Raw genomic sequence first — 17,377 nt, forward strand, 5'->3', positions numbered from 1 at the left:
ACAGATAAAAAGAAATAACCTAAACAGGGGGTGGGTAAGACACCCCCTGGCAAAGAGTGGGAGTCCCAATTTGAAATGGGCAGAAATGTGTAGTGTATGCACTTTTAGACGCTAAGTACGAGCAAATGGTCCTCAATAAACAGGGTGGATTTTGCCCAGGAACACTATTATTACCTGTTACATTTTTTCAACCATAAAAAAAAAATTAGGTTCAGCTATTTAGAATTTGGGTATGATTTCCATGGGCTGATTTTCTAGCAAAAAGAAAGCTGATTACAATGGCCTGTCATTTGGGGAGAAGTTTACTGGTAATCTATAGAGGTTACCTGAAAACCTAAATTATGTTAGGTTTTTATAAGAAGACCCAGTGACTATGCACTGAAAGCTCATCCTAAGAGAGGAAGGTCATTGGTTACCATTTATCAAAAAAAAGTTTTTGTTGTTTTTAAAATTTGGAGTGGGGTGCTTGTAGGTTGTAGGTTTCTCCAACTTTGTTTTAGGAAAACTATCAGCCCATTCTCTCAGACCTTCTGGTTTCCATTTCTGACATTCCTATTATTCTCTAGTTTTCGCGAAAATCTGCCAATCTGGTCCAGAAAGTAGTCCTAAGCAACCTAGATAAAATGTAAGACTTAGCTTCCTATCCTGGACAAAGAAAAAGATAGCAATGCTCTGTGCCTAATATCCCTTTACCTGTCACTTACAATACATAATTAAAGTGACTCGTGAAGAGATGGGGAGACACAGCCATCCCAGTCCACTCAGGGACATATCTTGAGGGGAAAAAGGAAACTGGAGGGTTTCAGAGTGGGTGGTACTTGACAAAGTAGGGATGTCTGAGTTCTTGCCCCATTGATATTCAATAGATAGGACAACTAGGAACCAATACAAACTTTACAAATACTATGATCTGGGGTGGGGAACAGCTCTCAGGTTTGCCACTTATCTGTATTTCGGAGTCCTGATGTAATGCTGGAAGAGGAGAGTGAACAGGCAGGTTTACATACCATGGAAATTGGTTTATAGGCTATAAGTGAAAGATATGGAACTGTGATTGATGAATGAATACACTGAGGAGTACATTTAGAAAAAGTAGAGGTATTTCTATTAATATTTTAGGGTTAACATTAAAATTGGAGTACAAGGATTATACATTCAGAAAATATTAAATGACCATGAATTGCTCATACTTTACCTATTGACTGAGAATGAAATAAGGAAAATATGTTTTATGAAATCACTACCCTTTCGATATCATGTCTGGTAGCATGGTCTCACTTGAATGATTTGTCAAACAAGTACCATCAGGTCAGTGAAAATATTCTCACAATGGCTGGAAATTTAAGCATCACACAAGCATAAGCTTTCTTTTCACTTCAAATATGAAAATAGAAGGTGTATGGAAATTTACGTATCTTTGACAAGGCTAGAAATAAGCTGTCATTCTCTTACATAATGCTCTGTGCTCTAAATCAATTCCACATCAGGTTGCTTGTAACAGGAATCTGCTAGCATCTTTTCTTGATGTCACCTGAAGTCTGATCACTTGAATATTAACTCAGCCTCCACACCTTAAAAGTAGCCCTAACATACAAGCTTACACAGGTTATTCTTTTTTACTAGTATATCCTTCCTTAGCTGTACCTGGTAAGCCCATCTTCCAAAATGTTAATTATTTAACATTTTGAAAGCACTTACAGAACATATCATATTCTATATAAGCTCTTCAAAGGGTGAGGGTGTTTCCCTCAAAGGAAAATTGGGGTGCTTACCAAAGGGAGGGGGAAAAGAGGCAGGCATCTGTCTCACTCATCTCTGCTTCTCCACTGTAACCGAGCATTGTACCTGGTACATGGAGACTTTAATAAATGTAAAATGAGAGAATTAAATCAGTTGGCTCAGGAGTTAGGACTCTCTCTGTATCTTCAAACTTGTCATTTTTCTTTGGCTCCTACTTATGTTTGACAAATAGACACGTATCTTTTTAAACAGTCCTCTCCCTTTTGTGCAGGAGGGGAATTCTACCATTTCAACCTACTGTGTCAGTACAACTGGATAACCTCATCCCACTCAGAAACGGGCCAGACTCCATTGGGCTGCACATTGTGGGGAGAGCGCTTCCAGTCCCATGTCCTCACAGGAACCTTCCAGGTCTTACCATAGTTGGCTTCGATGTACTCGATGGTTTCACAGGGCACGCGAACCTTCATGTCTACAAACTCGGTCCAGCACAGTGTAAACTTGGGAAACAGGTATCTGTGGCAAAACAGGCAATGTGGAGAGGCGTTAGGCTCCAACAGCAGAAGTTTTAGCTAAAGAACCCACAACTAGTGTACTCTTGGCTAAAGGACAGTCCTCTTCCACTAAATGGCTTTGGGGATAGACACAGGGGACATTTTGCTGTTTCTGACTGTCCAGTATCTCTTTCTTCTTCTAATGGCAATAGCACCCCAATTTATCTCCCCTATTCCCAGTCCATATGGTTCAGGAGGGGCTGACCCCACCCCTAGGCCCCAGAGATGGGTAAAAAAGACTCAGGCCTAACCAGAAAATTATAGTGATTGGGTCAGGGATGGAAATTTACACAAATTAGGCAAATGAAAATCAGCCTTAGAATTTCTTTTGGAACTATCAGGGGAAGAAGTGTTCTTTTGTTGAGGTTTCTAAGCTGTAGGATGGAAACTGAGCACTGCTAGTGGCCATCTTTGCTGTTAGCAGGGAGAGCCGGTCTGAGAATGAAGTCAAAGCAAAAAGTTGCCAAAAGATGGAGGAAAATGATAGAGGTCAGAAAACCCTGGGGAAGTGCTTGGATTTGGCTGTGGCTATTCCTTAAATACCAATAAATATATAAATATTCTTTTTGACTACATTTCTAATACTTGGAATTCGTAATACATGGAGGGAGGCACATATAGCAGTGAGAGAGGAAACAAAACCCTCCTAGTTAGCCACAGAACCTGAATCAATCCTGGCAATATATGACATTCTCCAACAATAGCATCATAAATGCTTGTGTGTTTGTGAGAGGACATGTTATTTCCTGTTTCCTGGGTTTCACTGTGGTCCCAGATGGCTTTTGATGACCTTAGATAGCTGAAGGAGAAATTCCCAGGATCAGTCAGGATATTTCTCAAACACCTTTCCTAACTCGCACAGTAGTGAGAATTTCATACCACAATACGTGAACATGGTAAGACCCACTATATGTTGGCTTTTTGAGCAAAGCTTCACACCCACCCCCTCCTCAGATGCAGGAATAGAGATCTAATGCTTGGATGTACTGTACTTCAACAATACTTCTCTTAAAGGAAACAGTTATACAAACCACCTTCTTCCTGCTCTGCCTTTTATTTTATCACCTCCCCTTTTTAATTTCTGTTCTCAGCCTCAAACTTACTTCTTTCTTGCTTATTTTTAATAGGTTACACATCATTAAATCTCCATCAAATCCAAACTGCTACTAAAAGAACCTAACTAAAGAAAACCAAAATAAGCATCACATGTGTAAGGTGAATCTTCTTTTCCTTCACAGCACGGATTTTCTGGGGAAACAGAGCAAGCACAACTCCAAGATGCTCTCCCAGGCTTCTCCCTTGCTTCCATCCCTCACGTGAACCCACCTTTTTTTTTTTGGCCTTTCTTTTTTTCATCTCAAATGTAAAAGAATATCTCTAACCTAGCCCATTAGTTATAATGAATTTAACTCAACTTATAGCAGAATTATTTCAGTTAGTAAGTTTCAGAAATTATACTAAAAAAACCATGTTTCTTAAAGGTACTTTGGATCAGTAAATGAAATTCTATATATTACAAAGGAAAGTTAAAACTAGCAGGTTCGTTAGATTTAAGTTTATATTTTAGTTCTATATTCTGTGTTGTTGCTTTCTGAGAAATGTTCCTTCTCTTCACAACATGGCAAGAACCTTCAGTAATGAGATTTAAAGTGGCAATAGCAGAGATTAAAGAAATTTAAAATATCAGAGGATTAAAGAAACAAGGAACAGAGAAAAAACCAGGTGTCAAAGTGTAATCAGATTATAGAAATGGGATCTAACTGGGATGTTCTCCAAGGAAAGGTCAGTTCTCAGATATTTTGCTTTTGAATATTATTTTACCACCAGATGAACATAAAGCCACAGATGAAAATGAGAGGCTGAACATTTCTAAAGAAAGCAACAAGTCCCTTCTATACAAACCAATAGGTGCTGGCAGTTAATAGACAATACCAGCTGGCTTCTGTGAAAAGAAGGCCACAGCAAATCTCAAAGCTGAGGAAGAAATAGGATACAGCACAGCTCCACCATCTGCTGGTCCCAATTTTACTCCGCACACTCGTATTCATGGACTTGCTTATTTTGTCATGAGACATATCCATCCATCATCAGCCTACACCCTCCCCAGTCAAGATGTTGGTCAGCAGAATGTCCACCTGTCCCATCCTATCAAGTTGACACACTGAAGCTGAAATGAAGCAGAAATCATGGTCTATCTAGTAACATAGGTCAGGAAACTTCCCTCTGAAATATAATCCTCTACAGTCTCATCAAAGAGATGAAAGAAAGAAACACCGTAAGTCCAGGATGATACAATGGATGAGAATACTACAAACTTTATAAAAGCTTTTATAAAATGAAATGTTCAAAGCTTTCATTGAACAATGAAAGATTTATCAACAAAAACAAAACATTTAAAATATATAAGCAATCTTAAAATTACTCAAAGACAATTTAACCCAAATGTTAATTTTTGTTCCTAAATAAAAACATCCCTAAACCATCTTTGTGGTTTTCTTTTCACCAAGTAATTTTCAAGCCTTTCAGCAAAAAGAAAATTCCAGCTTCCTAGGAGAAGAGGGAAGATAAACAATAAAATGTGAAAACTGATTGTAAAATGGGATTGTGGAGAGGAAAAGGGGGGGTGAGTGACTCAGAACAGCACATGCCATGTACCCTGTCCAGGTTACCAGTAAATAATGACTAAGACTATAATTAGAGTCAATGTTACCTTAGCTTTTAAAGCCCACATTAAGTTCTCTTAAGCAGTTTGTACTTTAAAGCTCTGAGATAGGATCCAAAATGTGAACAGATTTAAATTCAGACTAAACAACCCCAAATCAGAATATAAATTCAAGGGATCTTATCACACACACACAAAATCCTTCCATTCATTTTCTAGTTCATACCACTTTTACTTCTTTTTATTTTTGCAAAAAGCAGTAGTTAGAATTAAGAGTTAGTTGGAGAAGACCATTTTTTCCCTCACAGACATCCTTAAAATCTGTAAAACTACTTATTGGTGGTTGGATAAAGTAATATCATCAGTTTAACTGTACCACCTAAAAACATAATTGCTAAATGAAAAACACTGTTTTTACTGTTAATTAGCTAGGCTAAGTGAGAGAGACATCATCAATGACAACTGAATCTGACCTTTTTAAACATAAGTTTGCATTAAACTCTAGAGTTGGAACAGCAGAGCTTTTTTAAACAAGAATTTCCTGCAAAACAACACAATAGTTTATTCTCATTACCAATTTTGTCTCTTCTTTTAACTCTTAATTTCTTTTTCTTGTGTTATTCCAGTGCAATAGTCCTCCAGCATACTGCTTAATTAAAGCAGGGACAGCATGCATTCTTATGTTTTTTTCTGATTTTAACAGAAAGGCTTCTAAAGTTTTACCATTAAATACGATTGCTCACTCTAGGTTTTTGGTATATTCCCTTTATTAGGTTAAAGAAATTTCAGATCCCCTTTACTCCAAGTTTACTAAAAGGCCTTTTGTTGTTGTTGTTAATTATGAAATGTATCAAATGTTTTTAATGTCATCTATTGAAACAATCACGTACTTTTTTCGCCCTTTAATCTTTTAAGTGTTGAGAATTACACTAATACACACACACTACAAAATTCTATTCATTTGTGTTTCATTCAGGATATTTTCATCTGTGTTCACTAAGACAGTAATTGCCCTTAAAATTTTTTTTTTTGGTACCGTCCGAGTCCACTTTTGCTATCAGTCATGAAATGAATTGCTTAAAGCAGTTTTCTTTTTTTTTCCCCAAAATAAGCTATATAATATAGAGAATAATCTATCCTGTGAAGGCATGGTAAAACTTTCCTGTAAACTTTCTAGGTCTTTTGGTAGGGAAAAAAAGGGGAAAGGAGGATTTTTGATTAGTAATTCAATTTCTTTAATGACTATAAGTTATTCATAACTTCTTGAGTTAAAATTTTGTCATTTTCACATTTTATCTGATACCGCATTTTAGACTGCTGTCTTAGTTGTCCATAGCATTTTCTTTTGAGTCAGTGTAACACAGTTGTTTTGGATCAATCTGGCTAGATGTCTACTTAGTTTACTACTTTTATAATTTGTTATCTTAAGAACTAGCATTTGGATTTGTTCATCTCTGAGAGTTTTTCTTTCTTTTTTTTCTTTTTTTGGCAGAGCCACATGTCTTGCAGGATCTAAGTTCCCCCACTCGGGATCGAACTCAGGCCCTCGGCAGCAAAAGCATGGAGTCCTAACCACTGGACTGCCAGGGACTTCCCATGATACTGTTTGGTTTTTATTTCATTAATTTCTTCTCTTGGTTTCCTTCCTTCACTTTCCTTAGACTGACTGTGCTGTTCTTTTAATTTCTTCAGTTGGTAGCTTAATTTTTTCAAACCTATTCTTTCATACTTGTTTTTTTTTTTCTCCTAGTCTCAGACCTTCCCAAGGGACATGGGATGGAGTGACTAAATGCACTCAGCTTGTGCCCCACTGATGGAGCTTCCCTCTGCCCTACTTTTTAGAGGATGGGGTGGGGGGTGTGGGTGAGTCTGAATTGGGTTACGAGGCCCCCATACGGGGTACCTCACATCAGCCATTGAAATACTTACTGTTTTTAAGGCTACAAGTTTACCTCTATCCTCTTAACTGCATCTTATTTGAATCCTAAAACTTTTGTAATTTCCACTATGATCTCCTTTTTAATTCATTAGTTATTAAAGAGGGCATTTTAAAGTTTCCACACTTTTTAAAGATGTCTTTTAATTGTTGATTTCTAATTCAATTCCACTGTGGTCATACAATGCCATCTACTGAAATCATCATAGTTTTTTTTTCCCCTTTAATCTGTTAATGTGGAGAATTACACTCATACACACACACCTCACAAGAATTTTATTAATGCTTTCAAATGTATTGAGATTGCCTTCATGTTGTAGTACATGATCAACTTTTGTAAATGCTCCATTTATAGTGGATAAGAAAGTACATGCACCATTTGCTGGATGAATACTTTTATATATATATATATATATATGTCAAATAGATCAAGCCTGTTGATTTTGTCCATATCTTCAATATTTTTACTAGTTTCTTCTTTGCTTGACCCAGCACTTTTTAAAATAAAAGTATACCAAAATCTCCCACCCGAATTGTGGACATGTCAAATATTCATCAGGATTTCATCAGTTTTCGATTTATATATTTCAAGACTATATTGTTAGAGTCATAAAGGTCATGAATACTATTTCTTCTTGGTGAACTGTTCCTTTGTAAAATTATGTAGTGGGCCTTTTAATCCTTTAACATTCTCCCCCACCACAACCCAATAAAATTCTATTTTGTCTGATAGTAAAATTACAGTAGAATTTTCTTTGGCTAATAATATTGGGGTATATTTTTTCCGTTCCTGTAATTTTCAACCTTCCCATGTGATTTTGTTTCAGGTGTGCCTCTTCCAAGTATTTTATAGTTAAATGTTGTTTTCTATCTCATTTGATACTGTTTATCTTTTTGCAGGTTAGCTTAATCTGTGAATATTTATTGTAATAAATTATGTATTTGGACATATTTTGAACTCTAGAGCCAGACTGTCTGGCTCAAATCCTGGCTTCACCAATTACTGTAGTGTGTGACCTTGGTCAATGTTTTTGCGCCTTAACCTCATTTATAAAATGAGGGTACTAGCAGTACCTCAGAGAGATGTTAGCATAGAATGAAAAATATTATAAATGTAAAGTGCTCAGAATAGTATCTAACACACATAGTGAGTGCTATAACAATGTTGACTAGTTTTATGATTATTTTTACATGTTTTCAGTTTACCATACTTTTTCTTTGCCCTACCTTTCCTACTTTCATTTAGAATGATAAAGGTTTATAAATTATCGTTTGTTCTGCTTGTTTGGAAGTTTTAAATAATATTTCTATCCAGTAGTAATTACTGTTTGTAATATTTACTGTTTATTTTTCAACAAACATATTTCACTACAACATTTTCTAATAAAGACTAAATGTATACAGAATCTCTATCCTCTTCCTAAACATGGGACTTAGTATACTTTATTCCTTGAACACTTAACAAATCGCCTCCTCCTCAACTTATTTTTGACATGTCTTTTTTTTTTTTAAACAGGTAATGGCTAACAAATTTACTGACATATTTTATCCATTTGTGTGTCCACCATTTTTTCACATATATCATATCTTCCTTCTGTGTTCTTTAATACAGTTTTAAGTGTGGATCTGTGAGACATAAATTTTCTTAGTCTTTGTACATATGCAAATGCCTTTATCTTGACCTCCCTCTTGAGTATTAGTTTTAAGTGTACGTAACGTTCTTAGTTGACAGTTATTTCTCCACAGCTTTTGGAAGATGTTACTCCATTATCTTCTGTCCTCTATTGTAGCCGAGGTATATTTGCTATTCCTTTATGAGCAATCTATTTTCTCTGGTGGCCTATAAAATTTTTTTGGTTTTGGTATTACTGTTTCCTTAAGAAGTATCTAGATGTAGATTTATTATTTATCCTGCTTGCCTGTCTTTAATTTGGAAATTCTCTTTATATACTCCTTCTTCATCATTTACTTCATTCTCTTTTAGCTCAGCTATGTCTTTTAGACATATTTATCAGTGATTTGTGTTTGGAGCAAAGGGAATATGGCAAGGTGAGGAATTATTGTGCCACATTAATTATATGTCATCAGCATCAGTTTTGCCCATAGTTTTCTAAGCATTTCTAAGAAATCAACTCTTTGTTTTCTTTTGTTTTTGTTTTTGTTTTTTTTTTTTTGGCCACGCCATGTGGCTTGCAGGGTCTTAGTTGCTGGACCAGAGATTGAACCTGGGCCCCCTGCAGTGGAAGCGCGGAGCCCTAACCACTGGATCTTCCCTAAAAACCAACTCTTGAAAACCAAAGTTACAGCATGCTGACTAGTATTTTTTTAACTATCTCTTCCACTAAACCTCTCACAATCCTACCACAGATTACACAGAAGCAAAAGGGGTAATAGAGGAATGGCTAACATACTTTTCAGAGACTGGACTGGAATATAGTCTCTCTGAGGTCTTTGTAGATCCCATACGCCAATCCTGTCCCAAACTTCTAACATATAATCAATATACATATAGCATATACATGTTTTATAAGATAAAATTCTACCCATTGAACCTTGGTTTTCTGCTGACTTCCACTGTAAGTTGAGTGATTCCATCTATCTTATTGACAAACTCTCCTATGCAATCTCCACAGGACAGAACTAGTGAAGTAGAAGAAATTTATATCACCAATGAGTAGACAAATTAAAGCTTGTATGGATAGTTATCATTTAACACCTGAATGTACATACTTAATGACCATATCAAAGACTATTCATTTAAAGCATGCACAAGACTTTTAAGGCCAGAGGGAAAAACCTCGAGGCATTTTTATTTCTACTGCATAACTTCCAAAAACTATATCTATATAGCTCATCAACAAGTAATTAGACTCCAGCTGTGCTTGCTTTGTCTCAGACAATTTTTATAGGGTTCCTTTTTGGATATAATAGATAATGAAAAAGGAGATTAAATTACGATTTCAAATTTCATACTAAATACAAAAGGCTTCGTTTATTTTGATCTCAGATTATCTAATTTGTCCAAGCAGATGCAAACGGCTCCAAGTTTATCACTGCAATTAGGTCTGCCTTGATCAAATTCATGGCTTCTGGTCCCAGATATCCTTCTGTTTCTACTTGTGATCTTGGGCTCTTTTCTCTTAGTATCAATTTTCTAAGTCACAGAATTTTTTTCTCTTTCAAACTCTTAAATCAATTTTTCAAGCTGCAATTTACACATAATGAAATGCACCCATTTTAAGTTTTGACAGGTGCATATACCTGGGTAACCACTAAAATCAAGATACAGAACATTTCTACCACCCTGCTTCCCAAAGCTCCCTGTGTTTTTTGGCAGGCATGCAGTCAGTCCACCCTGGCCCCTGGTGATCAATGACCTTTTCACATTCTTGATTGGTTTTGCCTGCTTTACAATTTCAAATAAATGCAGTTACATAGTACCTACTCTTCCTATTTGAATTCTTCCACGTAACATTACTTTTGGAGATTCATCCACGTTATTGCATATATTAGTAGTTGGTTCCTCTCTGTTGCTAAGTAGAATTCCACTGTTTGAACATACCATAATTTGTTTATTTGGTCACCAAAAGATGGGCATTTGGGTTGTTTCCATTTTTTGGCTACCATGAATAAAACTGCTGTGAACATTTGTGTAGAAGTCATTTAGTGAAAATTTGCTTTTATTTCTCTCAGAATACTACCATATAGAATCTCTTACAGAATTATATTCAAACAACAAAACATATTGCAGTCTTAAAAAACCAAATTTACTTCATATAAGTGAAAGGCCTGCTATTTATTCATTCTGAGGTAATCTTCTCTTAAAAAAACAAATAAAGCTCACTATATAAAGAACTGCCACTTCTATATATTGTATAAGAATACAATTACCATATAACATGCATTCAATGTTCTTCCCTCCATGGTTTGAAGGTGTTACTAAGGAGACCTAAGACATAATCTAAATGTTGTAAAATACGAAGGTATAAACAGAGTAGGAAATATGATACCATTTTTAGAAAAGTTAATGTTTTAAATGTACTCATTTAAAGAGATTATTCAAATTTGCCTTTTAGCTTCACAGCTGTAAGTACTTAAAAGACAAATGTGTTTTTTGAGAGCTAGAACTATGGAAGCATAGTATCAATCTATGGAGCTGAGAGAGTCTATGAGTGGGGATTCAACAACTGACACCAGTCTTTAACTTCTTTTGAAGCAGTGACTGAAAACAACTGGGGTGACTTAACTTTATGGCTTTGATTCTCCAAAGGTGCTACGCTGGATCAAGTCATCAATCTGGTGTCACTGTTTCATCTTAATGAAACACTGTAAGCTGTGCTTAAGAGGACCTGGTTTTAGTTTCAAGTAGGGTTCAGGTCTCACTCAGCCTGACAGATTTATCAGGACTGATTCTACCTATAACTCAGAAAGGACAGAAAAATCAGCAGAAGTACCCAAATACAGCATAAGAGAGGTAAAGGGAAAAGAAAAATCTATGGAAATTCAGAGGAAGGGGAGATTATTTCCATTTAGAGGTACTGAGGAGCAACCTCAAAATGGAGGCAACTCAATGCCCTCGAATGGCAGAACTGGGACATGGGATGATGTCTAATAACCTGGCACTACTAGTGACATACTTAAAATCACGGACTGAAATCAAGTTTCAAAAGGCTGGGGTCTAAATACACTGTGGTATCTAGGATTAGATCCTAGAGCAGAGAAAGGACATTAGAAAAACTGGTGAAGTACAGATAATATTTAGAGTTTAGTTAACTGTAATGCACCGAGGCTGGTTTCTTGGTTTTGACAAATGTACCACGGTAACAATATGTTAACGTTAGGGGAAACTGGGTGACTGTATCCAGAAACTCATCTGTATTATCTTCTGTGAATCTAAAATTATCACAAAACTAGAAATTTATTTTTAAAAAATAGGGGGAAAAAAGGCAGCTAAAATAAAGCAAGCTGACAAAGATGACTGAGGAGGCCTGTACAGCTGCAAAGAGCCTTAAGGAGTCAAAGGAAAAACAAGACACTGAGCAGTAAAATCTGTACTTTTACTGTTATCAGAACATTGACCAATTACCCCTCTTTTTCTCAAATAGCACAATCAAACAATAATAATAATTCCAGTTTTGGGAATCTATTCAAAGAAACAACCCCTAATAAAGCTTTCACTTTATATATAAAGATGTTCACAGAATTTTTTAATAATAAAAAAAGGGAATAATCTAAATAGAATAGTAGTTATATAAACCTATTATTAGACCTTTCTCCATATTCCTCCTAAGTCTCCCTAACAAACTTCTCTATTTTTTATGCCACACTTCCTTGTCGCTGCTTCTGGATAGTTGATTTGTATCTCAACTATACATGACACCTATTTAAATCACATCCTGCTGACAGAGTACTTTAATATTTGTTTCATGGTCTAGATTATGAGATCCTTGAGAGCAGAAACTAAGTTATATTCACATCAGAATCCTTAGCACACAGCAGTTAGTAAATAAATTTTGCAGAAATGAAATGTTAAATTATATAGGAGTCACACTTGGATGAGTCTAGTCTCACAGAGGACAAATCCAAATTTTTTGAAGATCTATACACTAAGCAGAAGCTGCATATATCAGAAGGCCTAAGTAAGCCACAGCTAGCCCTAGAGGTAGCAGATTTCCTATCAGAGGATACAGAGGTAGCTGTAATATTCTGACAATGTCGATAAATAGAAGGGCTGCTTTCATGGAGGGAGTATTAACAATATGATAGAGATTGTGGTGACACTAACATTGTGTATGGGTAAGAATACGAGCTCTGAAGTGATATGGCCCTAGGTCTGAGGCTTAGCTCTGCCTTAATTTCCTCATCCATATCATGAGGTGACAGTAAATCTCCCTTATAAACTTGTGGTGAGGGTTAAATGAGATGATGCCTATAAAAGCTTGGCATAGTGCCAAGCACACAGGAAATATTCAATAAAAGTTAATTTTTATTATTACCATTATTATTGCCTCTTAAACTTCTGGCCTCTACTTACATCAGTTGATTCAGATGTGAAGGAAAGAAATAACCCAAAGGAATCTGGGCAGCATCTGTAAGAACTGTGAAGTTCTGGAATGACAATTTCACATCTAGAGGCATAGTTAATATATTCATCACTTTTTATTATTGGCGATTGGAACTTGGAGAAGAAAAATAAATATTAAAAATCCAGACAATATTTAAGAATGGAATTTAGATTTTAGGTGAAAGTATGGGTTTAGAGTAAGAATTGAAGATGGAAGAAATATGAGACCTGGGAAGAAAATGCTTGCCCAAAGAGTAACTAATCCAAGTTACCACTGTGTTGAAGGTCCAATGTTTTGTACCAGTGCAACACATGAGTAGTAATAGTAATAGAATAATAATATGGTAATGATAGTTGCAGCCGTAGCTAATACTTACACAGTACTATGTGGCAGGTACTGTTCTAAATGCATTACTACATATATTAACTCATTTAACCTATTAACTCTTAGACGGAAGCATTTAGGCTTAAGAATCCAACAGGTCTGAAGTTAAATCTTGGCCCTACCATTAATGGCCAGAGAACCTTGGACAAGTTACTTCCCTTCTCTGGGCTTTAGTTTTCTTGTAACTAACTGGGAGTGAGAACACCTAACCCACAGGGATAATATAAGGATGATCTGAGATTAAATAATAAATTACCTATCATAGTGCCTGATATCTAGCTGATACCTGGTAGCTATAGCTTTATCATTGCTATCAATATTGTAATTATTATTAAATCTTATGACCAAAAACATCATTCTGAAGGCATGCAGAATAAAGTTTTGAAAGGGGAAACTTTTTTCTTCCTTCCTCATTCCTCTTCACCTTTTTAAAAAATGGTAAGCATCCTATACTATTATTAAGCTTTTTCTCAGAATAAACTACACATGAATAAAAAGTAGAATATTATAAAGATAAAAAGACCCTTAGACTAGCTTTAAAGATTTTTCCCTCTAGGAACAATAGTGGTGAAAATTCTACAGTTCCTTAAAGTAAATAGTACTGAAGAGTATGAAAATGGCATATGGCTGGGGGAATCTTCCAAAGAAACTACTCCACACAACCATCCCCTTTTCTCTTCTCTGCCTTTTAAGGTTACGGTAACATGATAGAAAATCTGAGACTCACACCATCTGTCCAGGCAGTTCTATCACTGCTCATTTCTCTCGTTAAATAATCAGAACACTTTCCACTTCCCAAACACTGCTACCATAAAGAGCAGTTAAACCAGAATGAAAGAAGACTTTTCTAGCCAGAGATGTAGTGGTTAGAAGTGCATAGTTCTTTTGAGGTCTGACATGGGATGATGTCAGTGAGAAGAAAGAAATCCTTCTAAGAAAGCCTTAGAAGAAAAATTAAGACTAACATGATTATAATACAAGCTTCAGAAATTACTTTTCTTAGAACAAAGGTGACATTCTCATATGAGTTCTCTAAGAATAGGTGTGGCAGTTTAATATTGAGATAATTATATAGGTTTCTGATCTGTAAATTTCTTATACGACTAAGAAGAGAAATACTACTGCTACAGAGAGTATTGATAATAGCAGCTAATAATTACTTAGCGCTCAGGACATGCTTAATTCTCTTCAAAACCTTTTTTGTGTATTAACTCACTTAGTTCTTAAAACCATTCTATGTAGGAATTTCTATTATTATTCCCATTTTACATTTGAGGAAACTTAGGTACAGATAATATAGCTGGTAAAACGGAGAGCTGGGATTCAAAAGCAAGCAGACTGGCTCCATGGCTTTAATTTCTATGCTACACTATCTCCCAGTTTAAAAAAAAGCCTCTAAATTATGTGTTAAATTTGGCATCTTTATCATATTTGAATAAACAAACTATAGCTAAATGTCAAAAACACTTAGCTCCCTATTCACCTAGCCATAGTGAGAGTGTCAATTACAAATTCATTAACTTACTAATTTCTGTCTTATAATCTGAGCTTACTCAGCATGAAGGTGTTTGTTGTCATAAAGCAAAATAATTTTTTATAATAAATGAGTTTCGGGAATATGCTCCAGGATCAGGGTCAATTGGGATACTTTATGACTTTGAGAAAAAGGTTTGGATTACTCTCAAACCTCCAGAACAAGTTTAACCTTACACGGAGACTCCCTGCCTTCAAATAGATTCAGTGATCCCAGCAGGGTATGTCTAAGTACCCAGGAGAAACCAGTCCAAGTTTGGAATTCTTCTTCTATGTTATGTAGAACATTCCCCAATGCACCCAATGGCTCAAATTTATTCAATGATAGGAGCCCCAATCTCAGCTAGTTGGTGAGGGAAATTTATGCTACTGGTCATATAACAACCATAAGAATGACAACAACGATAGTAATCACATTAACAATCATAATATTAATAATATTAAATAATAATAACAATGGTAACCACCACTTACTGATAACTTAATAAGTGCTAAGCATTCTGCTAAGTGCCTCATACTGTCAGGTGTATTAGAGAGGCAGTAGGGGGCAGTGATTAAAAGTATGAACTCTAGAGACAGGCTGCTGTCTGACTTATTCGCTGTGATGTTGAACAAATGACTTAAATTCTCAGTGCCTCATAGACTATCTGTAGTTGTTATGAGGATTAGATGTGTTAATACATGAAAAATGTTCATAGTAGTGCCTGATACACAGTAGTACTACTCAAATTTAATGGATGAGGAGATAAATGTTCAGAAAAGCTAAAGGCCACAATTAGGGTGAAGCTGAGGCTTCCTGGGTCTGCCTGATTCCAGAGCCCTTGCTCTCTGGGTTCTCTTTCGCATGCGTTCTCTCTCTCAGAACTGTGAACAGGCCAACTGCATCATAAAGGGCACTCAGTTACTCTAACGTCATTTTTGTCTTTCGTCATCAAGGAGTTTGACTATGGCAGTATTAAAACAAAAATGTTCAAAATGCCAATCTAACATATTGCAGTCCATCAATTAATTCAGAATTCAGACACTCTCCCCCTGCAATTTTCTATCTGAATCATGTGTCTTAAGATTATAATTGGCAGTGTCTTTCCTTTCTTGGTAGCACATAAAATAATGGTACGTCCTACAATGCATATCACCTTACATTTGACAAAATATGGTAGCTGTTAAGCCCGATCAGTATCCTTTAAGGATTAGCCCCTCAGTCTATGTTAAAGGCACATTCCAGAGGTTGCCCAGCGTTCATGACCTCAGCTCCAGCCAATCCAAATCTCCTCACTTAAACTTCACTTGACCTTAACAATCTCCTTCTTACTGACCCTTACCCATTCTCATCAAATTATCAAGCTCCTATAGCTCTAACAGCCGATCAGTTTTTTGGCTCAGGCTCTGGGCCTGATTTTTCTGTTTCTTATTTTGGCTTTCCCTTTCTGATGACTCAAGGGTTTCCAATCACAATGACTCTATGGACTGACAAACCCAGGGGCACTTCCTCTTCAGGGACTGTCCTTATAGGTAGTCCTCACTTCTCAAGCATAACTGGGCTCTCTGGGAAAGCTGAGAAAGTATCAGCTAACAGTGAGACTTGACAGTCTTTTTTTCCCCCCATTTTCAGTTACTTCCTTATTTCTACCTTCTGCAGTTATTACTATAGCCCCTTTTGTAAGTACTTATCTGATTCATACTTAAATTTTTTTCCTGTTTTGGCCTGAGTGCCTCCATTCCACATGTGGTCAGTCTCTTCATAGAAGAAAAAAATATCAAGTTTTACATCATCTTTTCCCTGGAAAGATAGTTCCAAGCTGTCTTCTACCTAGGGAGAAGATGAAAATCTTCACAGACTGAAACAAAGGAAGTACATTTTTTAAAATTAAAAAAACAAAAGATTCTTATGTTTTATATATAGAGAGAGTATAGGTTTCAAGATACTGTTTTTCAAGTTGGAGCACTTCTGAAATTGGGATGCATCAGTAGCACACCATCGTTTGATTTCTTTTTTTTTTTTAACATCTTTATTGGAGTATAATTGCTTTACATTGTTGTGTTAGTTGCTGCTATATAACAAAGTGAATCAGCTATACGTATACATATATCCCCATATCCCCTCATTCTTGCGTCTCCCTCTCACCCTCCCTATCCTACCCCTCTAGATGGACACAAAGTACCGAGCTGATCTCCCTGTGCTATGCGGCTGCTTCCCACTAGCTATCTGTTTTACATTTGGTAGTGTATATATGTCCATGCCACTCTCGCACTTCTTCCCAGCTTACCCTTCCCCCTCCCTGTGTCCTCAAGTCCATTCTCTACGTCTGCGTCTTTATTCCTGTCCTGCCCCTAGGTTCTTCAGAACCTTTTTTTTTTTTTTTAAGATTCCATATATGTGTGTTAGCATACAGTATTTTTCTCTTTCTGACTTACTTCACTCTGAATGACAGACTCTAGGTCCATCCACCTCACTACAAATAACTCAATTTCATTTCTTTTTATGGCTGAGTAATATTCCATT

The 17,377-nt window shown here is 36.1% G+C and overlaps 1 protein-coding gene across 7 annotated transcripts in view; it reads right to left on the reverse strand.

Annotated features, from left to right (window-relative positions):
- Positions 1-17,377, reverse strand: part of FKTN (fukutin) — an 86,282-nt gene that overhangs the window by 18,799 nt on the left and 50,106 nt on the right. For 2 of the 7 annotated variants that reach the window (XR_009702074.1, XM_061200155.1), the window contains exons 8-10: positions 16,557-16,684; positions 2,159-2,256; positions 1,773-1,859 (exon numbers count right to left, since the gene is read on the reverse strand). Coding sequence is in view for 6 of the 7 variants with exons in the window: in XM_061200155.1 (XP_061056138.1) it covers positions 1,810-1,859; positions 2,159-2,256; positions 16,557-16,684 (276 nt within the window). In the remaining variant the exon portion in view is untranslated. Of the gene's footprint in view, positions 1-653; positions 1,028-1,088; positions 2,257-16,556; positions 16,685-17,377 lie in introns of those variants that run through there. The other 5 variants (XM_061200156.1, XM_061200150.1, XM_061200153.1 and 2 more) reach the window with 4 other exon arrangements.

This window comes from Eubalaena glacialis, chromosome 9, assembly GCF_028564815.1.
Source record: "Eubalaena glacialis isolate mEubGla1 chromosome 9, mEubGla1.1.hap2.+ XY, whole genome shotgun sequence".
Taxonomy (NCBI): Eukaryota; Metazoa; Chordata; class Mammalia; order Artiodactyla; family Balaenidae; genus Eubalaena; species Eubalaena glacialis.